The sequence below is a fragment of the Molossus molossus genome, unplaced genomic scaffold (genome assembly GCF_014108415.1).
Source record: "Molossus molossus isolate mMolMol1 unplaced genomic scaffold, mMolMol1.p scaffold_m16_p_2, whole genome shotgun sequence".
Lineage (NCBI taxonomy): Eukaryota > Metazoa > Chordata > Mammalia > Chiroptera > Molossidae > Molossus > Molossus molossus.
Window position 1 is genome coordinate 130,378,679 of NW_023425355.1, and position 26,492 is coordinate 130,405,170.

Sequence of the window (26,492 nt, forward strand, 5' to 3'; positions counted from 1 at the left end):
CACTTTTTCATATGTCTTTTGGCCATCTGTATGTCCTCTTGGAGAAGTGTCTATTTAGATCCTTTGCCCATTTTTAATTGGATTGTCTTCCTTTTGTTGAGTTGTGTGAGTTCTTTATATACTTTGGAAATTAACCCATTATCCGATGTATCATTAGCGAATATGTTCTCCCATTCAGTGGGATTCCTTTTCATTTTGTTGATGGTTTCTTTTGCTGTGTGAAAGCTTTTCAGTTTAATTTGTTTATTTTTCCCTTTGTTTCCTTTGCCCGAGGAGGCATATTGGCAAAAATATTGCTACAAGAGATGTCTGAGATTTTACTGCCTATTTGCCTGCTTTCTTTTAAGATTTTTATGGTTTCATGACTTACATCTAAGTATTTTATCCATTTTTAGTTTATTCTTGTGTATGGTGTAAAGTAGTGGTCTAGTTTCACTTTTAAAAAAAATTTGCATGGACCTGTCCAATTTTCCAAACACCATTTATTGAAGAGACTTTCTTTACTCCATTGTATACTCTTGTCTCCTTTGTCAAATATTTATTAAATGTAATGGCTTGGGTCAATTTATAGGTTCTCTGTTCTGTTCCATTGATCTACATGCCTGTTCCTGTGCCACTGCCAGGCTGTTTTTATTACAACAGCTTTGTAGTATATTTGATATCTGATACTGTGATTCCCCCCAACTTTGTTCTTCTTTCTCAAGATTGCTGTGGCTATTCAGGGTCTTTTTTTTGTTCTATATAAATTTTTGGAATGTTTGTTCTAGTCTGTGCAATATGCCACTGGTATTTTAATTGGAATTGCTTTGAAGCTATAGATTGCTTTGAGTAGTATGGACATTTTAATGATGTTAATTCTTCCAGTCTATGAACATGGAATATGCTTCCACTTGTTTGTATCTTATTCTATTTCTTTTATCAATGTCCTATAGTTTTCTGAGTACAGGTTTTTTTTTTTTTTACCTTCTTGGTTTAGTTTATTCTTAGGTATCTTATTATTTTTTTGTTGTTGTTGCAATGGTAAAGGAATTGTTTTATTTAGTTTCTCTTTCAGAGAGATCATTATTGGTGTAATAAATGCCACCAATTTCTGGTTGTTAATTTTGTATCCTGCTACTTTGCTGAATTAATTTATTAACTCTAGTAGTTCTTTTGTGGATTCTGTATGTACAATACCATGTGATCTGCAAATGACAGGTTTACTTCCTCCTTTCCAAATTTGATGCTTTTTATTTTTCTTCTTGTCTGATCACTGTGGCTAGGACTTTAAGTACTGTGTTGAATAATAGTGGTGAAAGTGGATATCTCTATCTTGCTCCTGTTAAGGGAAATGCTTATAGTTTTTTCCCACTGAGTATGATGTTGGCTTTAGGTTTGTTGTATATGACCTTTATTATTTTGAGGTACGATCCCTCTGTTCTCACTTTTCTGAAGAGTTTTTATCAAAAATGGGTGCTGGATTTTGTCAAATGCTTTTTCTACATCTATTGATATGATCATGTGATTTTATCCTTCCTTTTGTTAATGTGATGTATCACATTTATTGATCTGCAAATATTGTACCAGTCTTGCATCCCCAGAATAAATCCCACTTGGTCATGGTGTGTGATCATTTTTATTGTATTGCTGGATCCTATTTGCCAATATTTTGTTAAGTATTTTAGCATCTATGTTAATCGGGGATTTTGGCCTGTAATTTTCTTTCTGTGTAGTGTCCTTACCTAGTTTTGAAATTAAGATAATGCTGGCCTTGTAAAAACATCTTGGAAGTCTTCCTTCCTTTTGAATTTTTTGGAATAGTTTGAGGAGACCAGGTGTTAGTTCTTTTTTGAATATTTGGTAAACTCCCCGATGAAGCCATCTGTTCCAGAATTTTTGTTTTGGGGGAGATTTTTTTAAATTACTGCTTCACTTTCATTAGTTGTTATTGGTCTGTTCGGGTTTTCTCATTCTTCCTGATTAAGTTTTAGAAGATTGTATGTTTCTAGGAATTTGTCCATTTCTCCTAGGTTGTCCAGTTTGTTAGCACATAGTTGTTCAAAGTATTTTTTTATAATCCTTTGTATTTCTGTGATGTCAGTTGTTACCTTACCTCTTTCATTTCTGATTTTATTTATTTGGGTCCTCTCTCTTTGTTTCTTGATGAGTCTGGCTAAAGGTTCATTAATCTTGTTTATTTTTTCCAAGAACCAGTTCTTTGTTTCATCGATCTTTTCTATTTTTTTCCCCTTAGTCTCTATGTTATTTATTTTTGCTCTAATCTTTATTATTTCCTTCCTTCTACTTACTCTGGGCTTTTCTGGTTTTTTTTTTGTTTTTGTTTTTTTAATTTTACCTGAGGATATTTTCCCATTGATTTTTAGGGAGAGTGGAAGGGAGGGAGGAAGAGAGAGAGAGAGAAAAAAAAAAAACAATGTGTGAGAGACATGTCTATTGGTTGCCTCCTGCATGACCCTGACTGGGGACAGGGGTTAAACCTGCAACCCAGATCCGTGCCCTTGACTGGAATCAAACCCTTGACCCTTCAGTCTAAGGGCTGATGCTCTAACTACTGAGCCAAACTGGCCAGGGCAATGGGCCTTTCTTTTTGTTCTCTTTCTAATTCTTTAAGTTGGGGGTTAGGATAGTTTATTAGAGATTTTTCTTATTTCTCATGGTAGATCTGTAGTGCTATGCACTTCCCTCTCAGGACTGCTTTTGCTGTGTCCCATAGATTTTGGGTTGTTGTGCATTCATTTTCATTTGTTTCCAGGAAGTTTTTTATTTCTTCCTTGATTTCATTGGTAATCTGTTCATTGTTTAATAACATGCGATTTAGCCTCCATGTGTTTGAATGATTTTGAGTGTTTTAACATTATATTTTCAGATAAATGTTTTTAAAACATCACTATACCATTATCTCACGTAAAAAATTACCAGTAATTCTTTAATATCATGAAATAGGCATTGTTACAATTTCCAATTGTCTTACATCATAATTTATAGTTTGTTTCAACCCAAATCTAAATAATGTCTATATACATTACAATATTTTGATATGACTTTTAAATTTCTCTTAATCTGCAGGCCCCCCTTCCATCTCTCTTCTTTCTCTCTCTCTTTTTTTTTTTTCCTTGAAGTTTATTTGTTGAAGAAGTAGGGTTCTTTTTTTTTTTTTTTTTGGTCCTATAGAGTTTCATAGTCTGGAAATTGCTGACACTTTACAGTTGTAAAAGTGAGCTTATTGCAAAATCAACTCCACAAATACTGTTAAAAAAATTTACTAAATGGCCTTTTTCCTCAGTAATCATGTCATCTTTCTTTACTTTTTCTTTCCTCCCTACTTCCTGAATCTATTTATCTTGATCACCTCTGAATCAATAAGAAAAAGTTCTGCAAAACTGCCATCTGCTTTCCTCTGGGGTTTATAACTTAAAACAAATTTTCCTCAATTGAATTCAAATTGAATAACAGCATTGAAACCAAGGATCCCTCATTAGTCAGTTTGTTATTTCAAAGCATTTTCTATTTACTGTGCTTTATTTAGAATACAGGATAATCCTGTGAAGGCAATTCTGTTTGTTCAAAATGGTGTATAATTGGAAATAATTGCAATTCCCTCTCTGACATAAAGCCTCAAATTTTTTTCCTAGAGAAATTTAATTTATTAGAAACATTTTACCATCTGAATTTATTAATGTAACATTTCTTTTAATTTATGTTCCAAATTAGTGAGGTTGTACTACATCAAGAAATAATCACAATTTTAAATCTAAGTCTTTTTTAAATTTATTTTTTTATTGTTGAAAGTATTACAGATGTTCCCCCCTTCCCCCCCATTGACCCCCTCCTCCCCACTCCCACCCCCTCCTGCTTTCCCCAAACTAATGTCTGTGTCTGTAAATCTAAGTCTTAAAGATCACTCAACCGAAGTTTGCATTGATTTCTTTTTTTTAAATGTATTATAATAGCATCAACATTATACATACAGGTAGCTTAAAAAGTTAGTAAGAGTCTTAGGCTTAAAAAACAAACAACAACAACAACAAAAAACGCCCTGGCCTGTTTGGCTCAGCAGTTAGAGCATCAGCCTGCAGTCCAGAGAGACCCGGGTTTGGTTCCTGCTAAGGGCACGTACCTCGGTTGCAGTTTGTCCCCAGTGGTTGGGTTGTGCGGGTGGCAACCACTCAATGTGTCCTTTTCACGTTGATGTTTCTCTCTCTCTCTCTTTCTTTCTCTCTCTCCCTCCCTCCCACTCTACAAAAATGTCCTCGGTGAGGATAAAAAAAAAACACAAACTGCCCGGCCGGTGTGGCTCACTAGTTGAGCGTCCACCCATGCACCAAGAGGTTGCTGGTTCAATTCCCGGTCAGGGCACATGCCCAGGTTGTGGGCTCAATAACCAGTTGGGGGCATGCAGGAGGTGGCCAATCGGTGTTCTCTCTCATCAGTGTTTTCAATCTCTCTCTCTCTCTCCCGTCCTCTCTCTCTGAAATCAATAAAGGAAAAAACCCACACAAACCAGCAGTCCCTTTCCCTACATACCCTACCTTGGACACTTTGTCTCTGTAGGCACTCAGCACTTGACAACCAACTTTCCAAAATGTTGTGGACATCTCTCATTCACTGTCACTGCCTTTCTTATTTCCTCTGCCTTTGGGGTATTATACCTTTTCAATTTTTTTCTGTGTAATTCTTGTGGTGTTTGGGAAGAAGTAGAGATGTGTGTATGTGCGCACGCGCACGCATGCGCTCAGTTTGCCATATTTTAATTTTGTAGTTCCTTCGTTGAGAGCCCAGAATGGTATAAAAGTTGGCACCCAACCCCTGAACCCTCAATGTCTCCTTATTTGAAGGGATGGGTCTTTGGGCTGGCTCAGCAAAAGTGTCATCCTGCATTTTCTGACACAGTCTTCTGGCTTCCAGAAGGCTGTGGTGAAGTGTGTCCCTCTTCCTCATGGAATGGCACTTCTGAGAGCTCCATATGCCATAGTGAGAGTATCTGCTCTAGCATCTTCACTTTTGACCTTTCTCCTTAGGAAGGACTGTAGTGTTGGTCACTTGCCTCCAACCCTGAGCACCACCCCTATGTGTAACTTTTGTACCCTGATTCTTCTCTCTTTGGGGCATGTGTTCCCCCACGCATGTCTCTCGGGGATACAAAAGAGGTTAGGGTATGACCCTTGTGGAGTGGTATGCTGGTAAATTAACAATTGGCCCTCCAGGGGGACATAAACCCTGATTTGTAGCATTTGCCGATTTCTATGGTGTAAATATTCCTACCAAGGCTGATTTCAGGCTACCAGTGGGACTTGGAGTTGGGAATAAAGGTGCACAACTGTCACTTTGAGCAGTATGAGCTACTCCTACACAACACTGCCCTTGGGAACAGGACTCAGGGGTCTTCATTCAGGACTGCCGGGCTCAAGGATGAAGTCACAAGTTCTTTTCATTGAGCTCCTCAGTTACTCCCACTGGGCTGACTCCACCGACCCTATGAGTATGCCTGGTCTGCATGAATGTGCTGGTTCACACACCTGGGACTCCACCCTGGGTCAAGAGAACTCCCAGTGCTGTTTTGCCTTTCCTATTAGCTAAAAATGTGTCTTCTGGGTCAGTCTTAATTGTATGTTTTTACTCTGCTTTGATGTCCTCAGAAAAACCTCTTTGTAAAATTAATTTTCTGCATTAATATGAAATTGATGATATGTAGACCTTGTGTTGTATCCAGGTAAACCCTTCCTACAGTGCTATAACAATGGAAGAATCAGGTGAATGGGAGTCCTTAATCTGCAGTTCTATTGATGGTGTTTTCTTTCTCCCACAGTTGACAGGCCTGTCAGAGTATATGCAGATGGAATATTTGACCTCTTCCACTCAGGCCATGCAAGGGCACTTATGCAAGCAAAAACACTATTTCCCAACAGCTACTTGTTGGTAGGAGGTAAGAAGTGCATTTTCTCTTTGTCTTGAAAACTCCTTTATAATCTGCTTCCTGAAAAGGACCCCTTTCAGAGTTTCATCATTAAAATCTCACATCATTAATGCTCCCAATTTAGCCTGTATTGGCTCACATGTTTGCTGCCTGAAATTTAAAATGACGTTTAAAAAACCATAGGGGAAATTACATCATATGATTTACACATCACTGATCCCCAGAGAGAGACAGGGTAACTGCTTCACGTTTTCCATTAATGCTTTTTTTCTTATGTTTGAGGCATGATCCAATTTGTGTTTCTAAAATTTTCTAGAGAGTTAGGAGAAAAGCAGTATTATTCAAATGTCAAATCTTGGAGAGCTGAAAGGGGTTCAGAATGATTAAGGGTAAACAAGGTCATTGTCTATTTCCCTTGTGTGACCCACAGCACTGAGAATGATGATGTGCTAACATTAGTGATTTATAATAGCCCCAATTAGTTGAATTTATACACAGTGTGTTAAAGAAATGGAGATTTCTATACCCAAGTAATTTTGGTTCATAATGAAGACACTTACTTACTTCCTAAGCATGTGGAGAGAGAAGGCTGGTTATGAGAGAAATGAAATTTTCCTTCTCCAGAAGGCCTACAGAGTCCAATTTGGGTAAAAGGGATAATATCTGACTAGGGAAACCTGTATCTCACCTTTGTAGTTTCTGAAAGCAGCATAGCCTTTCACCATGATCAGTTTTTGTGGCATTACATGAACCAGGCACCATCGACTCTTAGACTTCTACTGTGCAAATAAAGATGCTGGTAAGAGACTGTGTATCTTTTTCTTTTTTTAAGAATCAGTATCTTCTGCAAATTTTTGAATGTTTAAGAGGAACCCATCAGCAGATTTTGCTGAGGATGGTGACCATATTGTTATTGAAAGGACTTCTTCCCCAAAGGAGATGATAAAAGGCAATGGCTACTGGACAGGTCATGCAGAAGGAACCCATCCCTTGTTCATTTCCCTTTTTCTTGAGTGGAAGACCATTTCTTAAGTGAGCACTACCACCTAGACTCTGGTCCTAAGCTGCTAGGACTGGGGGGAGACCTCTGTAGTACTGGGGCTTTGGTCATTTTGGTGACTCAAATATGGAGGTGGTTAGGTGTGGGTCACACTTACCAGGAACGCTAGCCATGGCCCTGAGTTATCACAACAAAGGTAAGATAAAAACAAATATGCAGCTTTCAGTACATTCTTGTAAGTTAGAGAAAGCAGTAAATTAATATCAGCAGCTCTCTAGGTCATTAGGCAACAATGATTTCACTGATTCACAGAATGATCCCTTCATTGTACAACTATTTATTGAGATCCTACTATGTGCCAGGCATTCTTCTGTACACTGAGGATGAAGCAATGAACAGACTATGTCCTCAGAGAACTTAGAATCTAAGGAGACAGACACTGCCCAGTAAACAAGTAAAAATATAGTAGTAGTACTATGAAGAAATATAAAATAGGGGAAGGGGAAAGCGTGACTGGTGGGGGAAGGAGAGATGTTTTAGGTAGGAAGGTCAGGAGAAGCCTCCTGGAAGTGTTGATATTTGTGCGGAGACCTAAATGAAGTAAGAGCCAGAACATAGAACCTTCTCTGTGCAGCGTTGTTTTCACCAGTCAAGATGATAATGTTGGGACAAGTGGAGAAGACATGGAGGCTGTTATTGATATGTTATTTTCTTGATCTGTATATCTTGAGGTTTTCCATGAGGGCACAGATGATTTAATACTCAGAAGAATTAATATGGACAGGAATTCAGAGCCATGAGTTAAAACAGAAGAGGACAAAAACTCCAATAAGAAATCCTGAACTTAGCAGCTATGGCAAAGGAGATTATTGGCCTGAATTTTCATTTCTTGTAATATCTTTGTTAAGTTTGGGTATTAGGGTAATATTGTTCTCATAGAATGAGTTAGGCAGTATTCTGTCTGCTTCTATCTTCTGGAAGAGATTGTGGAGAACTGATGGAGTTTTTTCTGTAAATGTTTGGTAGAATTCACTAGTGAACCCATCTTGGCCTGGTGTTTTCCCTTTTGGAAGGTTACTGAATATTGATTTAATTTCTTTAATAGATAAAAGCCAATTCAGATTGTCTAGATTTCTTCTAGTGTGAGTTTTGGCAGCTTGTGTCTTTCAAGGAAAAGGTCAATTTCATCTAGGTTATCAAATTTGTGGACATAGAGTTGCTCATAATATTCCTTTATCATCCTTTTAATGTCCTTGATATCTGTATTAATGTTTCCTCTTTCATTTCTGATATTAGTAATTTGTGTCTTTTCTCTTTTTTCTTATCTTGGCTAGAGGCTTATCAGTTTTATTGATCTTTTTAAAGAGCCAACCTTTGGTTTTGTTGATTTTCTCTATTGAATCCTGTTTTCAATTTCATTGATTTCTGCTCTGATTTTTATTATTTATTTTTTTCTGCTTACTTTGGATTTAATTTGCTCTTTTCAAGTTTCCTAAGGTGGAAGCTTAGATTATTGATTTTAGATCTTTTCTGTAATAAGACATTCAGTTCTATAAATCTCCCCCTAAGTTCTGTTTTCACTACATCCCACAAATTTTGATGTGTTTTCATTTAATTCAAAATAAATATCATCCTTGAAATTTATTCTTTGACGTGTGTATTATTTAGAAGTGTGTTCTTTAATCTACAAATATGTTGGGATCAGACATCATATGATTTCTATTATTTTAAATTGTTAACATGGGCCCAGAATGTTGTCTACCTCAGTGAATGTTCCACATGAGCTTGAGAAGAGTGTGTCTTCTCCTGTGGTTGGTTGAAGTAGTCATTAGATGTCAATTATTTCTAGTAGATTGGTGGTGCTATTGAGTTTATGTCCCTACTCATTTTCTGTCTGCTAGATCTGTCCATTTCTGATAGAAGGGCATTAATGTCTCCAACTATAATAGTGGATTCATCTATTTCTCTTTGCAAATCTATCAGTTTTTGTCTCATGTATTTTGACACTCTGTTGTTAGACACTTACACGTGAAGGATTGTTACGTCTTCTTAGAGTATTGCCTCCTTTATCGTTATGTAATGCCCCTTTTATCCTTGATAACTTTCTTTGCTCTGAAGCCTGTTCTGTCTGAAATTAATGTAGCTAATCCCACTTTTTTTTTCATCACTGTTAGCATGGTTTATCTTTTTCAATCCCTTTACTTCTAATGTATCTGTGTTTATATATAAACACACATATATGTATATACACACACATATGTATATATACACATATATGTACATACACACATATGTGTACACACATATATGTATATATACAGACATATACACGTGTGTGTGTGTGTATACACACACATATATAAATATATATATATAAGTGTGTATATATATATATATATATATATATATATATATATGAGAAGCATTGTTTGGCTGCCTCCTGCATGCCCCCCCTAATGGGGATCGAGCCTGAAACCTGGGCATGGGCCTGACCAGGAGTCGAACCAGGATCTCTCAGTCCATGGGAGGACGCTCAGTCCACTGAGCCACACCGGCCAGGCTGTGCTTTTATATTTAAAGTGGATTTCTTGTAGAAAACATAGAGTTGGGTCTTGTTTTTTTAACCACTCTGACAAGCTCTGTCTTTTCATTGGTAAATTTAGACCACTGATGCTCAAAGTAATTGTTGAGTTGGCTTAATATCTACCATATATTTTTTTCCTGTTTTCTATTTGTTGCCTTAGTTCTTTGTTTCTACTTTTGTCTTACACACTCTATCTGCCCTTTGTGGTTCTAACTGGGCATTTTATATGAATCTATTTTCTCTCCTTTCTTAGCATATCAATTATACTTTTTTCCACCTTTTTAGTGGTTGCCCTAGAGTTTGCAATATACAGTCTAACTAATCCAAGTCCACTTTCAAATAACACTATACCAGTAGTGCACGTTCCTTATAATAACAAAATATTTCTAATTCCTCCCTCCCACCCCTTGAATCATTGCTGTCATTCATTTCACTTATATGTAAGCATATATATATCTAATACATAATCGAATACATTGCTACTGTTATTATTTGGAACAAAGTGTTATCTGTTAGAGGAGTTAAAAATAAGAAATAAAAGTTAACTTATTCATTTTCTAATGTTCTTCCTTTCTTTATGTAGATTCAAATTTCTGATTCATATAATTTTTTTTCTCTCTGAAGAACTTTTACAAAATATTTTTTGCAAGACAGGTCTACTGGAAACAAATGTCCTCAATTTTTGTTTGTCTGAGAAACTCTTTATTTCTTTCCTTTTTTTGTTTGTTTGTTTTTATCCTCACCCGAGGACATTTTTGCATTTATCTTCAGATAGAATGGGAGGGAGAGAGGGAGGACGACAGAGAGAGACACATCAACTGGTTGCTACCCATATGACACCAACAGGGGCCGGGGACAAACTGCAACCGAGGTACGTGCCCTTAGCAGGAACCAAACCCGGGACTCTCTGGTCTGGGGGCCGATGCTCTAACCGCTGAGCCAAACCAGCCAGGGCTCTCCTTTCCTTTTAAAGGATAATTTTGCAGGATACAGAATTCTAGGTGAGTAGTGGGCTGTTTTTGCTCAACACTGTAAAATTTTTACTCCACTCTCTTCTTCCTTGCATTGTTTCTGTGAAATCCAATGTAATGTGTAACCTTGCTCTTCTATAGGTAAGGTGTTTTTCTCCCTCTGGCATCTTCTGAGATGTTTTCTTTGGCATTTAACCTCTTTGGCGTTACATAAGATGAGCGGGATCTCATTATTTGTGGATGAATATATTATTGCTAGAATGAGATATAGTTTAACATTGATTTTATTCCTATTTTTCCTTGTTACAGATGTAAATACTGAAATATTTTGTTCACACAAATATTTAGATGGGAATGGAAGAAGTTTGTTATAGTGATGCCACTTAATCAGTGAACTCATGAGCTATTTTCTAAATATCACAAAAATAATTTATTATTATTGTCATAAAAATAATTTTAATGGTCTATCAAGTGACAATTTATTGAAATCTCCTTTCAATTTTTTTGCAAGCAATGGATTAGAAATTACCTGACCTACAATAATATTTATTTCCAAGCTATTAGAATTATTTGCTTTCTTTCTTTCTGGGAAGTATAACAAAAAGGCTTTACCAAGACTTATCAAATGACTCTTAATTACAACTCTTACTCTTTTACTTGAAAGCAATTTATTTACTCTGTGAAGTGTATGCCCTGCTGAGGAATACAGCCAGAGGTGCTTTCAGTGACTGAGCCTAAAAGGCAACCAACAGCCGGAGGCAGGCAGAGGTGGATCTCGGGGTACCTTAGGACTTTTGCTGACCTGCCCCCAGGCCCAGTGCTGGTAAAAGCTGGCTTGGCCCTTCCCGTGCACACCAAGACCCAGCAGAGGCAGCCACAAATTGTGGATGGCTTGTAGCACCAAAGAGGTTGCCAAGGGCCAGTCATAGGCAGTGTCTTACATTGGCCGGCACCAGAGTCCCTCCCAAGAGGCCCAGAGCCTACACACCCAGCGGCCAGCTTCAGACAACATCAGAGCAGGATCCAATAAGCTTCACAAGAGCATTTCCAAAGCAAGATCTTGGCAGGCACCAAACTCTGCTGAGGCAAACTCTACTTAGTGTGGTCAGCAACTGCACAACGGCTTGCACACTATGGTCGGGGTTGAACCACACAGTCAGCCAGGCTGAGAGTCAATCCCATGCACAAATGGGCCAATAGCAATAAAGACTCAATTACAACAGGAGGGCCCACATAACCTACATAAGGGACATTCCTGGAACACTCAGCTCAGGGGGTCAAGGAGACTGCACCACTGGACCCCACAGGAAACCCATTACATAAGGCCACCTTCTAAAGACTGGGAGTCATAGCAGATCTATCTGCTACATATAAACAAACACAAAGAGGCAGCCAAATGGGGAGACAAAGAAACAGGACCCAAATGAAAGGAACAGGAGAAATCTCCAGAAAAAGAGCCAAGTGAAATGGAGGCAAGCAATTTACCAGATATAGAGTCAAAGTAATGATTATAAGGATGCTCAACAGCACAAGAAAGGACATAGAAACCATAAAAGGACCAGTCAGAAATATATAATACAATATCTGAAATGAAGAATACACTGGAAGGAATAATCAGTAGGTTGCATGAAGCAGAGAATCCAATCAGTGATTTGGAAGACAATGTAGAATAAAACAACCAATCAGAGCAGCAAAAAGAAAAAAGAATTTTAAAAAATGAGACTAGTTTAAGGGACAACATGAAGCATAACAACATCTGCAACACAGGGGTACCAGAAGGAGAAGAGAGCAAGGGATTGAGAACCTATATGAAGAAATAATGACTGAAAACTTCCCTAACCTGAAGGAAAAAGATACACAGTCCAGGAGGCACAGAAAATGCCAAACAAGATGGACCCAAAGAGGCCCAAACCAAGACACATCATAATTAAAATGGCAAAGGTTATAGACAAAGAGAGAATAATAAAAGTCACAAGAGACCCATAATTATGCTATCTATAAGAGACTCCTCAGAACCAAAGGTACAAACAGTCTAAAAGTAAAGGGATGGAAAAAGATATTTCATGAAAATAGAAAGGAATAAAAAGCTGGGGTAGCAATACTTATATCTGACAAAGTTGACTTTAAAACAAAGGCTATAGGCCTTGGCTCATTTGGTACAATGGTTAGATTGTTAGAGTGTCTGCCCTCGGACTGAAGGGTTTCAGGTTTGATCCCCAGCCCCAGACAGGGTCATGAGGGAGGCAACCAATCAATACATCGCACATGAATGTTCTCTCTCCCCCTCCCCCCTTCCACTCTTTCTAAAAAAAAAAAAAAAAAAAAAAATCAATGGAAAAATGTCCTCAGGTGAGGGAAACAAAAACAAACACAAAACACAAAGGCTATAATAAGAGACAAAGAAGAACACTACATAATAAAAGGAGCAATTCAACAAGAGGCTATAACTATTAAACATTTATGTACCCAACATAGGAGTGCCTGAATATGTAAAGCAAATCTCAATGGACATAAAGGGAGAGACTGACAGTAATACAGTCATAGTAGGAAATTTTAACACCCCCATTAACATCAATGGATAGATTTTCTAGATAGAGAATCAACAGGAAAACAGCAGCTTTAAATGAAACACTAGATCAGATGGATTTAATTGATATTTTCAGAAGACAACCAGTCTATGTTCTCTCTTACATGGATGTTTCCCTCTCTGTCTCTCTCTCCCTTCCCCTTTCTCTAAAAATCAAGAAGCATATCCTCAGGTAAGGATTATTATATATATATATATATATATATATATATATATATATATATATATGCAAACTGGATCATTAAAATGATCATGGGCCATGATCAAGTGGGATTTATTCCAGGGATTCAAGGTTGGTGTAGTATCTGCAAATCAATAAACATAATACACTGCCTAAAAAAAAAATTGAAGGGTAAAAACCACATGATTATATCAATAGATGCAGAAAAAGCATTTGATAAAATCCAGAACCCAATTATGATAAATACTCTTGGCAAAGTGGGAACAGAGGGATCACACCTCAATGTAATAAAGGCCATGTATGACAAACCCACAACCAACATCATACTCAATTTGCAAAAACTACAAGTATTTCCCTTAAGACTGGGAGCAAGACAGGAATGTCCGCTTTCACCATTCTTATTAAACATAATACTGGAAGTCCTAGCCACAGCAGTCACACAAGAAGAAGAAGAAGTAAAAGGCATCCAAATTGGAAAGGAAGAAGTAAACCTGTTATTGTTTGTAGATGACATGATACTGTATATAGAGAACCCTAAAGGTTCCACCAAAAAACTCCTAGAACTGATAAATGAATTCAGTAAAGCAGAGGAAACAAAATAAATAACCAGAAATCAGTTGCATTTTTATAAACCAATAATGACCTATCAGAAATGGAAACTAAGAAAACAATCTCATTCACGATTGCTTCAAAAAAATAAAATACATAGGAATAGATTAACCAAGGATATAAAAGACCTGTACTCAGAAAATTATAAGTCGCCAAGAAACTACAGAAGATACAAACAAGTGGAAACATATTATGTGTCCATAGATATGAAAAATTAACATCATTAAAATGTCCATACTACCCAAAGCAATTTATAGATTCACACAATTCTTATATTTCACAGAACTAGAACAAATAATCCAAAAATTTATACAGAACCACAAAAGACCCCAAATAGCCACAGTAATCTTGAGAAAGAACAAAGTTGGAGGAATCACATTACATGATATCACACTATACTACAAGGCCACAGTAATCAAAACAGCATGGTACTGGCATAAAAGCAGACATATAGATCAATGGAACAGAATAAAGAGCCCAGAAATAAACCCATGCCTTTATGGTCATTTAATATTTGACAAAGGAGGCAAAAAACATACAATGGGACAAAGATAGTATATTCAATAAATGGTGTTGGGAAAACTGGACAGATAATGTGCAAAAAAAAAAAATTAGATCACCAACTTATACCATACACAAGAATAAACTCAAAATAGATAAAAGACTTAAATGTAACTTGTGAAACCATAAAAATCCTACAAGAAAACATTATCAGTAAAATCTCAGAGATTTCGTATAGCAATATTTTTTCAAGTATATCAGCTTAGGCAAAAGAAACAAAAGAAAAAATAAACAAATGGGACTACATCAAACTTAAAAGTTTTTGCATAGCAAAGAAACCATTAACAAAATGAAAAAACATCCCACTGAATGGGAGAACATATTCGCCAATGATATATCTGATAAGAGGTTAATATCCAAAATTTATAAAGGACTTATACAACTCAACACCCAAGACACCCAAGCAATCCAACTAAAAAATGGGCAAAAGACCTGAACAGATACTTCTCTGAAGAGGACATACAGATGGCCAATAGCCACATGAAGAGATGCTAGATGTCACTAATCATCAGAGAAATGTACATTAAAACCACAATGAGATATCACCTCACACCTGTCAGAATGGCTACCATCAATAAATCAACAAACAAGTGTTGGCAAGGATGTGGAGAAAAGGGAACCCTTGTGCACTGTGGGTGGGAATTCAGATGGCTGCAGGCCCTGTGGAAAGCAGTATGGAGTTACTTAAAAAATTTTTTTAATGGAACTGCTTTATTACCTAGTGATTCCACTTCTGGGAATATATCTGAAGAAACCCAAAACACTAATTCGGAAGAATATATAGACCCCTATGTTCATTGCAGCGTTATTTACAATAGCCAAGATTTGGAAGCAGCCTAAATGCCCATCAGTAGATGAGTGGATAAAAAATCAGTGGTACATTTATACAATGAAATTCTATTTGGCTGTAAAAAGAAGGAAATTTTACTCCTTGCAACAGGATGGACCTGAAAAGTGTTATGATATGTGAAATAAGCCAGTCAGAGAAAGACAAGTACCATATGATTTCACTCATATGTGAAATCTAATGAACAAAATAAACTAACAGACAAAATAGAAACAGACTCATAGACAGAGAAAAGACTGACAGCTGTGTCAGAGGGGCAAGGTGTTCCAGGGCTGGGTGAAAAAGGAGAAGGGATTAAACAACATCAACAAAAAAACCCAAACTCACCCTGGCCGTTTGGCTCAGAGGTAGAGGGTCGGCCCGTGGACCAATGAGTCATGAATTCGATTCCAGTCAAGGGCACGTACCTTGGTTGCAATTTGTCCCTGGCCCTGGTCGGGTCGTGCAGGAGGCAACCAGTCGATGTGTCTCTCTCACATTGATGTTTTCCCCTCTCTCCTACTCTGTCTAACGACAAATGGAAAAATATCCTCAGGTGAGGATTAAAAACAAACAAACAAACCCCAAGCTCATAGATATAGACAGCAGCATGGTGATTACCAGAGGGAAAGGAGTGTGGGGGGAGGTAGAAGAGGTATAGACGGGATAAATGGTGATGGAAGGAGACTTGACTTGGGCTGGTGAACATATAATATAACATACAGATGATATTATAGAATTGTACAGCTGAAACCTATATAATTTTATTAACCAATGTCACCCCCCCCCAATAAATTCTTTAGAAAAAGATTCAATATGTATATTGAAACAAGGTGGAAAAATGCTTACCCTTAACTACATTAAAAAGTCATTTTTAGCATTCAATATTTCATTGCAATGTTTTTTACTTTGAATCCCTTGGCCATATCCCTCGAGATCCTTATCCTTTGACAATAGTTAGGAGAAGGAAGAGGCAAAGTTGTTAGGCAAGAAAACTTGAACAGACCAGTAACAACAAAGGAAATTGAAGATGTAACTAAGAAACTCCCAGCAACCAAAAGCTTAGGCCCAGATGGCTTCACGGGGGAGTTTTACCAAACCTTCAAAGAAGATCTAATACCCATTCTCCTCAAACTATTCCAAAAAATCCAAGAAGACAGAACACTTCCAAACTGGAAGTCTTAGCCACAATAATTAGACATGAAGAAGAAATAAAAGGGATCCAAATTGGAAAGGAGGAAGTGAAACTCATTATTTGCAGATGACATGATATTGTACACAGAAAACCCTAAAGACTCCGTCAAAAATCTACTAGACTTGTCCTGGCCGGTTTGGCTCAGCGGTTGGAGCGTTGGCCTGCGGTACAGAGAGACCCGGGTTCGGTTCCCGCTAAGGGTACGTACCTCGGTTGCAGTTTGTCCCCGGCCCTGGTTGGTTGTGCGGGTGGCAGCCACTCGATGTGTCCCTTCACATCGATGTTTCTCTCTCTCTCTCTTCCTCTCTGTCCCTCCTGCTCGCAAATAGGAAACGGATGAGGATGAAAAAAAAAAAAAAGAAAAAGAAAATCTACTAGACTTAATAAATAAATTTGGCAAAGTTACAAAATTAACATCAAGAAATCGATGGCATTCTTACACACCAATGATGAAATCATAGAAAGAGAAACTGGCCAGTTTGGCTCAGTGGTTGGAGCGTCGGCCTGAGGACCAGAGAGTCCCGGGTTTGGTTCCTGCTAGGGGCACGTACCAAAAGAAACAAACACAAAACCGGAAAAAATTTCATTTACCATCGCAGCAAAAAAAGTAAGATACCTAGGAATAAACTTAACCAAAGAAGTAAAGGACCTCTTCACAGAAAACTACAAGTCATTGAAAAAAGAAATAGAGGAAGATATTAAAAAGTGGCAGCATATACCTTGTTCATGGATTGAAAGAATTAACATCATTAAAATGTCCATACTACCCAAAGCAATCTATAGATTTAATGTAATCCCTATCAAAATACCAACGACATATTTCAAAGAACTAGAACAAATACTCCAAAAGTTTATATGGAACCAAAAAAGACCCCGAATAGCCATAGCAATCTTGAAAAAGAAGAACCAAGTAGGAGGGATCACATTACCAGATTTCAGATTACTGTAATCAAAACAGCCTGGTACTGGCACAAGAACAGGCAGATAGATCAATGGAACAGAATAGAGAATCCAGAAATGGACCCAAGACAATATATTCAATTAATATTTGACAAAAGTGGCAAGAGCATACAGTGGAGTTAAGAGAGTCTTTTCAATAAATGGTGTTGGGAAAATTAGACAGCTATTTGCAAAAAAAATGAAGCTAGATCACCAATTTACACCACACACTAGAATAAACTCAAAATGAATAAAAGACTTACATGTAACTCGCGAATCCATAAAAATTCTAGAAGAAAATGCAGGCAACAAAATTTTAGACATCATACACAGCAGAATTTTCACTGATACAACACCTAAGGCAAGAGAAACAAAGGAAAAGATGAACACATGGGACTACATCAAACTTAAAAGCTTCTGCACAGCAAAAGAAACAACCATCAAAACAAAAAGGGATCCCACTATATGGGAGGCCATAATCGCCAATGAAGCATCAGATAAGGGGTTAATTTCCAAAATATATAGAGTGCTAATACAACTCAACAAAAGGAAGACAAAGAACCCAATTAAAAAATGGGCAGAGGACCTAAATAGACACCTCTCCAAAAAGGACATACAAATGGCCAAGAGACATATGAAGAAATGCTCAACATTACTAATCATCAGAGAGATGCAAATTAAAACAACAATGCGGTATCACCTCACACCTGTCAGTGTGGCCGCCATCAACAAATCATCAAACAACAAGTGTTGGCGAGGGTGTAGAGAAAAGGGGACTTTAGTATACTGCTGGTGGGAATGCAGACTGGTGCAGCCACTGTGGAAAACACTATGGTGTTACCTCAAAAAGTTAAAAATTGAACTACCATTTGACCCAGTGGTCCCACTTCTAGCAATATACCGTAAGAAGCCTGAAACACCAATCAGAAAGTATATATGTACCCCTATGTTCATAGCAGCACTATTTACAATAGCTAAGATCTGGAAACAACCCAAGTGTCCATCAGTAGATGAGTGGATAAAAAAGCTGTGGAACATGTACACAATGGAATACTATGCAGCTGTAAGAAAGAAAGATCTCTTATCCTTTGAGATGGTATGGAAGGACCTGAAGAGTATTATGCTAAGCGAAACAAGCCAATCAGAGAAAGAAAAATATTACATGATTTCACTTATTTGTGGAATATAATGAACTAAACAGATGAACAAAATTGACCCAGAGACATAGAGGTGGGTATAGACTGACAAGCCTCAGAGGAGGGAGTGTTGGGGAGGAACAGACAACCCACAAAACTCATACACATGTATGCATGACCAATGGACATAGACAACAAAGCTGTGGATGGGGTGGGGGGATTGGGAGGAGAGTGTCAATAGGGGGAAAAGGAGAAACATCTGTAACAAAAACAAATTAATAAAAAAAAAAGTTGTTAGGCAAAAATTTGCCTTATTCCCCACGCTACCATTTTTAGTTTCTAACACCTGGCTTCACCTGTAACAGAAATGTATGCAAGAGAGGAAGCTTTTATAGGTTCGTGGTGCTTTGAATAGTCATTAAATAAAGTTTCCATTTGGTTTGGCCAGAAGTCTTAAGTCCCCTCCCTTTGCAATGCAACATAGTAAGGTTTGGATGGTGCCTTTCTTTTATAAAGTAGAATAAAGGTGGTTTGGGCCATAGAGGCTTTTAGGGCCCATTTATTTTAGGAATGCATACCCTTGGAAGTTGACCTGGAAATTAGTTCCTTTAAAGCTACCTGCTTTAAAGGTACCTGCTTGGCTACCTCTTGAAAAGTCTTTGTGTATCCCCAGGGGTATGTGTGCCCTAGTTTGAAGACCATTCATTGCCTTAAACCATCTTTTCTGAGTATTACAAACCAACTTAATGGCAGACAATTCTACAGTGAGGAAAGTTAGGAGCCCTTTATGAATAGATATTCTGTGTTGTCGGTTTCAAGTCTAGTTCTTGATCACATGTGTGTAGGTAGCAAATAAAACACGTATGGCGAGTTGAAAAAAACCTCTATTTGCTGTGGGCCACCTTACATGTGCAGGTAGGTTTGTTGTAGAAATCCCCCTGGGTGGAGCAAGGACTTACCTAATAAAACCACTCTGGTCTGGGCAAATGCATGGACAAACACTTGCTTAAAATACTTGGTATTTGGCAGATATCATTTGATTCAAAGACCAGAAACTGTGGTAACTGGAAGTCGTACAATCTACTTCTCAACCTTAGGCAGTAACAGACACCACAAAATGCCATGATTTTGTACTGTGATTATAATACTCACATTTCTAATTTTTACGTATGCAGCCAGTAATAATTTGGAAATGCTTTTATGCAAGCTTAACGTGTGGGTATTATTTTAGTAGATTAAAACTATCCAGTTGTAGCCCAGCCGGTGTAGCTCAGTGGATTGAGTCCAGTCCCATGGACTGAGAGATCCTGGTTCGATTCCTGGTCAGGGCATGTGTCTGAGTTGCAGGCTTGATCCCCAGTAGGGGGTGTGCAGGAGGCAGCTGATCAATGTTACTCCCTCACATTGATGTTTCTCTCTCTTTTTCCCTTCCTCTCCCTCTAAAAAATCAATAAAAAATTGTTTTAAAAACTATACAGAGTTGTAAAACTCTGCTTTCTCCATTTTAATTTAAAAGTTTAGTCATTTAAAAACAAGTCAAGAAATTAAAATTTGTATCAGAGAGGTTGTTTTTCTTTTAAAAATTGTTTAAGGATTTGAGTCACCAAATATCCATTTCTGCCTCACAGGAGGAGAATAAAAAAAAAAACAGTAATAGCCCTGGCCAGTTTGGCTCAGCGGTTAGAGCCAGCGGTCCGGAGAGACCCGGGTTCGGTTCCCGCTAAGGGCACGTACTTCGGTTGCAGTTTGTCCCTGGCCCTGGTTGGTCATGCGGGTGGCAGCCACTCGATGTGTCCCTTCACGTCGATGTCTCTCACTCTCTCTCCCTTCCTCTCTCTCCCTCCCACTCTATCTGTACAAAAAATGGAAAAATATCCTCGGGTGAGGATAAAAAAAATAAAAATAAAAATAAAAACAGTAATAATAAACCTAATACTATTCCTACTATAGTAGACATAAATATTGCTCCATAAATGTGGGTTTGTGCTCTATTGTATTTTATTTCATTAAAAAAAAAGTTTCCTTTATTGATTTTAGAGAGAAAGGAAGGGAGAGGAAGAGATAGAAACATTGATGAGAGAGAACATCGACTGGCCACCTGCTGCATGCCCCCCACTGGGGATCGGGCCCACAACCTGGGCATGTGCCCTGACCGGGAATCGAACCGGCAACCTCTTGGTGCATGGGCCGATGCTCAACCACTGAGCCACACCAGCCGGGCTGCTCTATTATATTTTAATTGAAATTAAATATTCCTCTGAGACTACATGTTGCCTGACTGGTAAGAAATTCAGTTTCAGTCCTTGTTGGGCTCTCCTCAGCTTCCCAGCATCAAACAAAATTTCAAAATATTTACAGAAACAGGAGAGGGGCTTCCAGTCTTCAGCGCAGCACCATTTTTGCATTATCCTCATCATCCAAGCCCCCCCAAATTACTAGAAAGGAGCAGGTCCACTGCGAAGTGAGGCATCTGTGGTCTGTGCCCAGGTGGAACCCCAGTGCTCAGGGCAGCAGATCCCTCTTCCCCAGAGGCCCTGCCACTGGCACCTGCTGCTTGTGGGCTCCTCAGACCCTTGGCCTCTTCCTCATTTGGAGGAATCTTCTCTCTGTGTCTTCTTCCTTACAGAATGTCCCCCTAGGATCTCTGGCTTAGGAAATAGTAGCCAGAAGGGCAGGTTAAGTCTGCCAGCAACTTGAGCTTCACAGCTCTTTTGGGGGAGTTTGTACAACTGGGTACCTGTGTGGAGTGGGGACAGGGAAAAGACAGAGCCCCAAATACAAATGAATATAGCCATCAATTGTCCTATATATCTACTATTAATAAATGACAAATGTGCCCAGCCAATGTGACTCAGTGATTGAGCATCGTCCCGTGGACTGAGAAGTCCCAGTTCGATTCCTGGTCAGGGTGTATGCCTGAGTTGTGGGCTTGATCCCCAGTAGGGGGCATGCAAGGGGCAACCACTCAATGTTTCTCTCTCTCTGAAAAATCAATTAAATAATTATTTTAATCCTCACCAGAGGATATTATTCTATTTATATTCAGATAGAGTGAGAGGGAGGGAGGGAGAGAGAAAGAAACATCAACATGAGAGAGACACATCGACAGATTGCCTCCTGCATGACCCTGACCAGGGCTGGGGACGAATTGCAACCAAGGTACATGCCCTTGACCGGAATCAAACCTGAGACTCATTGGTCCACAGGCCGATGCTCTAACCGCTGAGCCAAACCGACCAGGGCTCAATAAAAATTGTTTTCTAAATGACAAATGTTACCGAGTGTTGCTCTCTGCTGATACAGACGATCAAATTTAATTCTCAAAACTTTGCCATGTTTTAAAGACAGATAGCTGAGGCTTAGACAGTTTGAGTGACTTTCCCAGTAGTAAGTAGCAGAACTGGGATTAGAACCCAAACCAAATCCAAAGTCAAACCCCTATGTTATATTTTTTTTTCCTGAGGGATACTGGTAATCTATTTTTTAATTAAATTTTTTTTCAAAAAATATAAAATATTTTTAATTACACTTCAATTGCATTTATTATATTTCTTTCAGGCGTACAACATAGTGATTAGACATTTATACAACTTACGAAGTAATCACCCGAGAAGTCTAGGGGTACTAGTAATATTTTATTTTGAGCACAGTGAGCTGCCAGGATAGGTTAGCTGCAGCGTGAGCTCCCAGATAGCTCAGTGAATTCATCCATGGAACACCATGGCTCAGAGTCCTCCATCTGGTTGTCAGAGTGCATTTGCCAAGACCCAAGAACAACAGTGCTGCTCCGGGTGTAATTAATGTTTAGACAATAACTGGTCAGCATGTTCAGCTGCTTCTTGAGGTCACTCCTGGGATATGAAAATAGGACCCTGTATTGGCATAAACAGGATGTTTGTTTTCTGTGTGCTCTGTCAGGAGGCCATTAACTCAGTCATCCAGAAGTTATACCAAATTGCTCAGGTGCAGGTTCAAAAGGGGGGCGGAATATAACCCGGCCTAGTTTTGTGTTGTTTAAAATAGAAAATTGACGGATCTGAAATCCATTTCTGCTCAATATGATTCTTGAGGTAGTATTTTAGTCGAGTCCTAAAAGAACATTTAAAGTCTGAGATCAATTTTTAAATTGTAGAGCTAGGCCCATAAATGATTCCTATTTATGAAGTCAAAAGCTAACACAGTGAATCAATACATAACATAATCATTATGGCCCTACCCCTGCCTCCCCACCGACAGCTGGGCGTGATGGGTGATCCAAAACAGGCTGGGCTCATTAGCCAAGATGTTCATAATATGCTTCAGGGGCTTTCAAATGTTTTATGCATCAGAACCTTCCCTGAAGTGTGTCAAAAACAGAGCTGCTTGGACCCCACTCCATACCCCGTGTCTTAGGTCCTTCGGACTGCTTTAACAACATACCGCAGACTGGGTAGCTTGGAAACAACAGAAGTTTATTTCTCATGGTTCTGGAGACGGGAAAGCCCAAGATCAAGGTGCCAACCTGGTCTCCTTCTGATGAGGGCCCTCTTCTCAATTCATAGCCGGTGACTTCTCCCTGTTTTCTTACATGGTGGAAGGTTCTAGGGAGCTCTCTGGAGCCTCTTTTATACGGCAGTAATCCACCCTCATGACCTATGTACCTCCAAAGTGCCGACCTCCAATGTCATTACCTTTGAAAGTTAAGATATCAACATATAAATTTGGGGGGACACATTCAGACCATTGCACCCACTGAGTCAAAATCTTGGGGTATGGGGCCCACTCATCTTTATATTTAACAAGCTCCTTAGATGATTCTGATACTCATCAAGGTTTTCAAGTCAGCCATGTGGCTGATGGTGTTACAGTAATGTAAACCACCACCAGTTTTCTCTATTGTATTGTATTCTATACGTGTCTATACAGCATCTCAGGAAGTATGTATAGGAAATATATAGGCATACACATATGTATCTAGAGATACACTAGCATCTTGTTTGCATGTATGGTGTTGAAATGTGCCTGCAGATAAATATATATCTATTACTTTAAATCATTGTAAACATTTATTGAGTATATATCAGGCACTGTTAAATCAGTCGACAAAAATTTGTTAAGAGCCTACTATGGGCCATCAGAAAATGAAACAGTCAAGGTTGCAGTTTGTCCCCGGCCCTGGTTGGTCGTGCGGGTGGCAGCCACTCGATGTGTCCCTTTCACATCGATGTTTCTCTCTCTCTCTCTCCCTCCCACTCTATCTGTACAAAAATTGGAAAAATGTCCTCGGGTGAGGATAAAAAAAAAAAAAAAAAAGAAAAAAGAAAATGAAACAGTCAAAAGTCCCTGTCCTCAGGCACCTTATATTTTAGTAGAGGAACACCAACCATAAACAAAATTAAATAAGACGAATATCTGATAACAAGTGCCATAGCAAGAAGTGAAGTGGTGGTGGCAGGACTGCGAGTGAGGACAGGGAGTGAGCCCTATGGATATTTGGAACACAGCTGTTCCAGGTTTGGGGAACAGAAAGTGCAAGGCCCAGTGGCTTCCGGAGAAGGCAAGGAAGCGAGGGGGCTGGAATGAAATAAAAGATGCAAAGAGGCAAGGAATGGGTGGAGTTGTGGATCTTGGAGGAGGAGCCTGTAGGCCATGGAAGGAGTTTAGCTTTTACTCTGCGGGAGATGGGAAGAGTTCTGAGCATGGGAATGACACAGTGTAACAGGTTTAAACAGGATCATTCTGGCTCATGAGAACAGGAGGTATGCAAGGCTGTGCTGGCTCTGTGGCCAGATTTGGTCCTGGATATGGCTCATAATTTGGTTCCAAGAAAATGATCACATTTTTAAATCCTCATCCAAGGATATGTTTTATCCATTTTGGAAAGAGGAAGGGAGAGGGAGAGGGGGAGGGGAGGGGAGAGGGGGAGGGGGAGGGAGAGGGAGAGAGAGAGAGAGAGAGAGAGAGAGAGAGAGAGAGAGAGAGAGATAGAGAAAGATCAATCGGTTGCCCCTGTATGCACCCTGACCAGGGATCAAAATCCAGCCTAGGTAGGTGCTCTGATTGGGAATTGAACCCGCAACCTTTTGGTGTATGGGACAACGCTCCAACCAACTGAACCACCCAGCCAGAGCTCACAGCTCACATTTTTGTTTTTAAAACATATCTTATACACTTAAAATTTGTAAATTTATTGTGTGTTTATAATACCTTAAAGAAAAAAACCTCATTTCAAGAAGCATTTGGGGTAGTCTGACCTACTGCAGTAAGACCCTTACTGGGTTATTCTGGTAAATAGGGACTGTACCCACAATGGCATTTCTTCCAGATGTGTAGTAAAGCTCAAGAAAGCTGCTTTTGCCAACAAAAAATATATTCTGAATAGGATAATGAACAGTATTTATTGCTCCATTTGTTTCAAAGCACTTTGATGTCAGTCCTCTAAAAATCCATTCTAAGGCTGACAGTAGAGGTTATCACTATCCCCACTTGAGGGTTCAGATCTAGAAAGAATAAGATGTGGGAAGGATGAACTCTGCTAGAGAAGACCGTGTTTTTATGACTTTCTCCTCTTGGTTGTGTGGCCAGATGTACAGTGACTGGTCCTCAGTCCAGGGAACAGAACTATGCTGGTGCATGTGCACACGTGTACATGCGTGGGAGTCACACTTGGGTTACTAAGTACAATGATCTAGTAAAGAAATTGGAACTGATCATTCAAATCTTCTATAATTCAGGACTCTTGATTCCTCTCCTCTCTCTCTCCCTTCTCTGTCTCTTCATTTGATCATTTTATTTCTAAATAGTCATTTTCACTGAAGGATGGGATAGGGAAATAGAAAGATAATGAAAGTCACATTAGTAGTGTGGAGAATAATTTTGATAAAAGCCACAGTGGAGAATGCAGTTGTAATTAGCACTAAAATGAAATTCTGATTGCTGGTGGATTTCAGCTTGCTTCACTTTCCTGATCCTTTGTTCCTGTATAACACTGAGTTCGATTATGCAAAGCACCTAGCGAGACAGAGACCGAGCTGCTTTTGTCTCGCTAAAGAAGCCGTGTCTGTCCTGGATGGCTGTGAGCAGGGCCTGGGCATTTAATGCACTTGCTTGTTTCAGTTTGCAGTGACGACCTTACCCACAAATTCAAAGGTTTTACCGTGATGAATGAAGCCGAGAGATATGAAGCCCTCAGACACTGCCGCTATGTAGACGAAGTCATCAGAGATGCTCCATGGACACTCACGCCAGAGTTTTTGGAAAAACACAAGGTATTTATTCTTCCCTGTTCTCTAGCAGAATTAGGGAGTCTGGCTCTGCAGCCAATACCCAGAAAGCCCAAAGACTCTTCCAGTTTCTAAAAGAGGTAACTTCAGAAACTGTCATTTGGTGTCACTTGATGTCGCCCCTCTCTCCTCTCCAACCCTGGGGACAGCTATCCTCTCACTTCTTCATTGTGGGCTCTGGAGCCAGACCAGGTCCAATTATGGCCTCTGTCCTCCGTAACCTTGAGCAAAACATTGAACTCACTTACCTAACCAGTAAAATGGGGTGATACCGGTGCTTTCCTCATAGGCTGTTTTGAGAATCTAATGAGTTCATCGGGGCAAAACCCTTGGAACACTGGCTGACTCATAGCAAGAGCTCCACCACCACCGCCATCATCATCATCACTACCACCACCACTGTCATTATTTGTGCTTAGAGATTCACAGGCATAAATTTTCATGGAAAAAATGAACACATCTTATCCAAAAGTGCAGGGGTCAGCCTTTAAGGGAAAAATTTTATATCTATGATTTTGTGACCCTGAGACTCCTACTGATATAAGATTTGTATTAGTTGAAAACATGAGAAATTCTTTTGATTTGCATCAAATTATGTGCTTTGTATCTCCCTACCAGCCCCACATTAGGAGCTATTCTTTCCTTTTATAAGCAGCACAAAAAAATAAGATTAAGCTGTTCTAAGAGTTTTCTTGTCTATTTTTAAATTCACAATGGAGAAGAGAAT

The 26,492-nt window shown here is 38.9% G+C and overlaps 1 protein-coding gene across 2 annotated transcripts in view; it reads left to right on the top strand.

Annotated features, from left to right (window-relative positions):
• The window catches only part of PCYT1B (phosphate cytidylyltransferase 1, choline, beta), a 108,054-nt gene that overhangs the window by 40,850 nt on the left and 40,712 nt on the right, over window positions 1–26,492 (top strand). For both annotated transcript variants that reach the window (XM_036271373.1, XM_036271374.1), the window contains exons 3-4: window positions 5,807–5,923; window positions 25,599–25,750. In XM_036271373.1, the coding sequence (XP_036127266.1) occupies window positions 5,807–5,923; window positions 25,599–25,750 (269 nt within the window). The remainder of the gene's footprint in view (window positions 1–5,806; window positions 5,924–25,598; window positions 25,751–26,492) is intronic.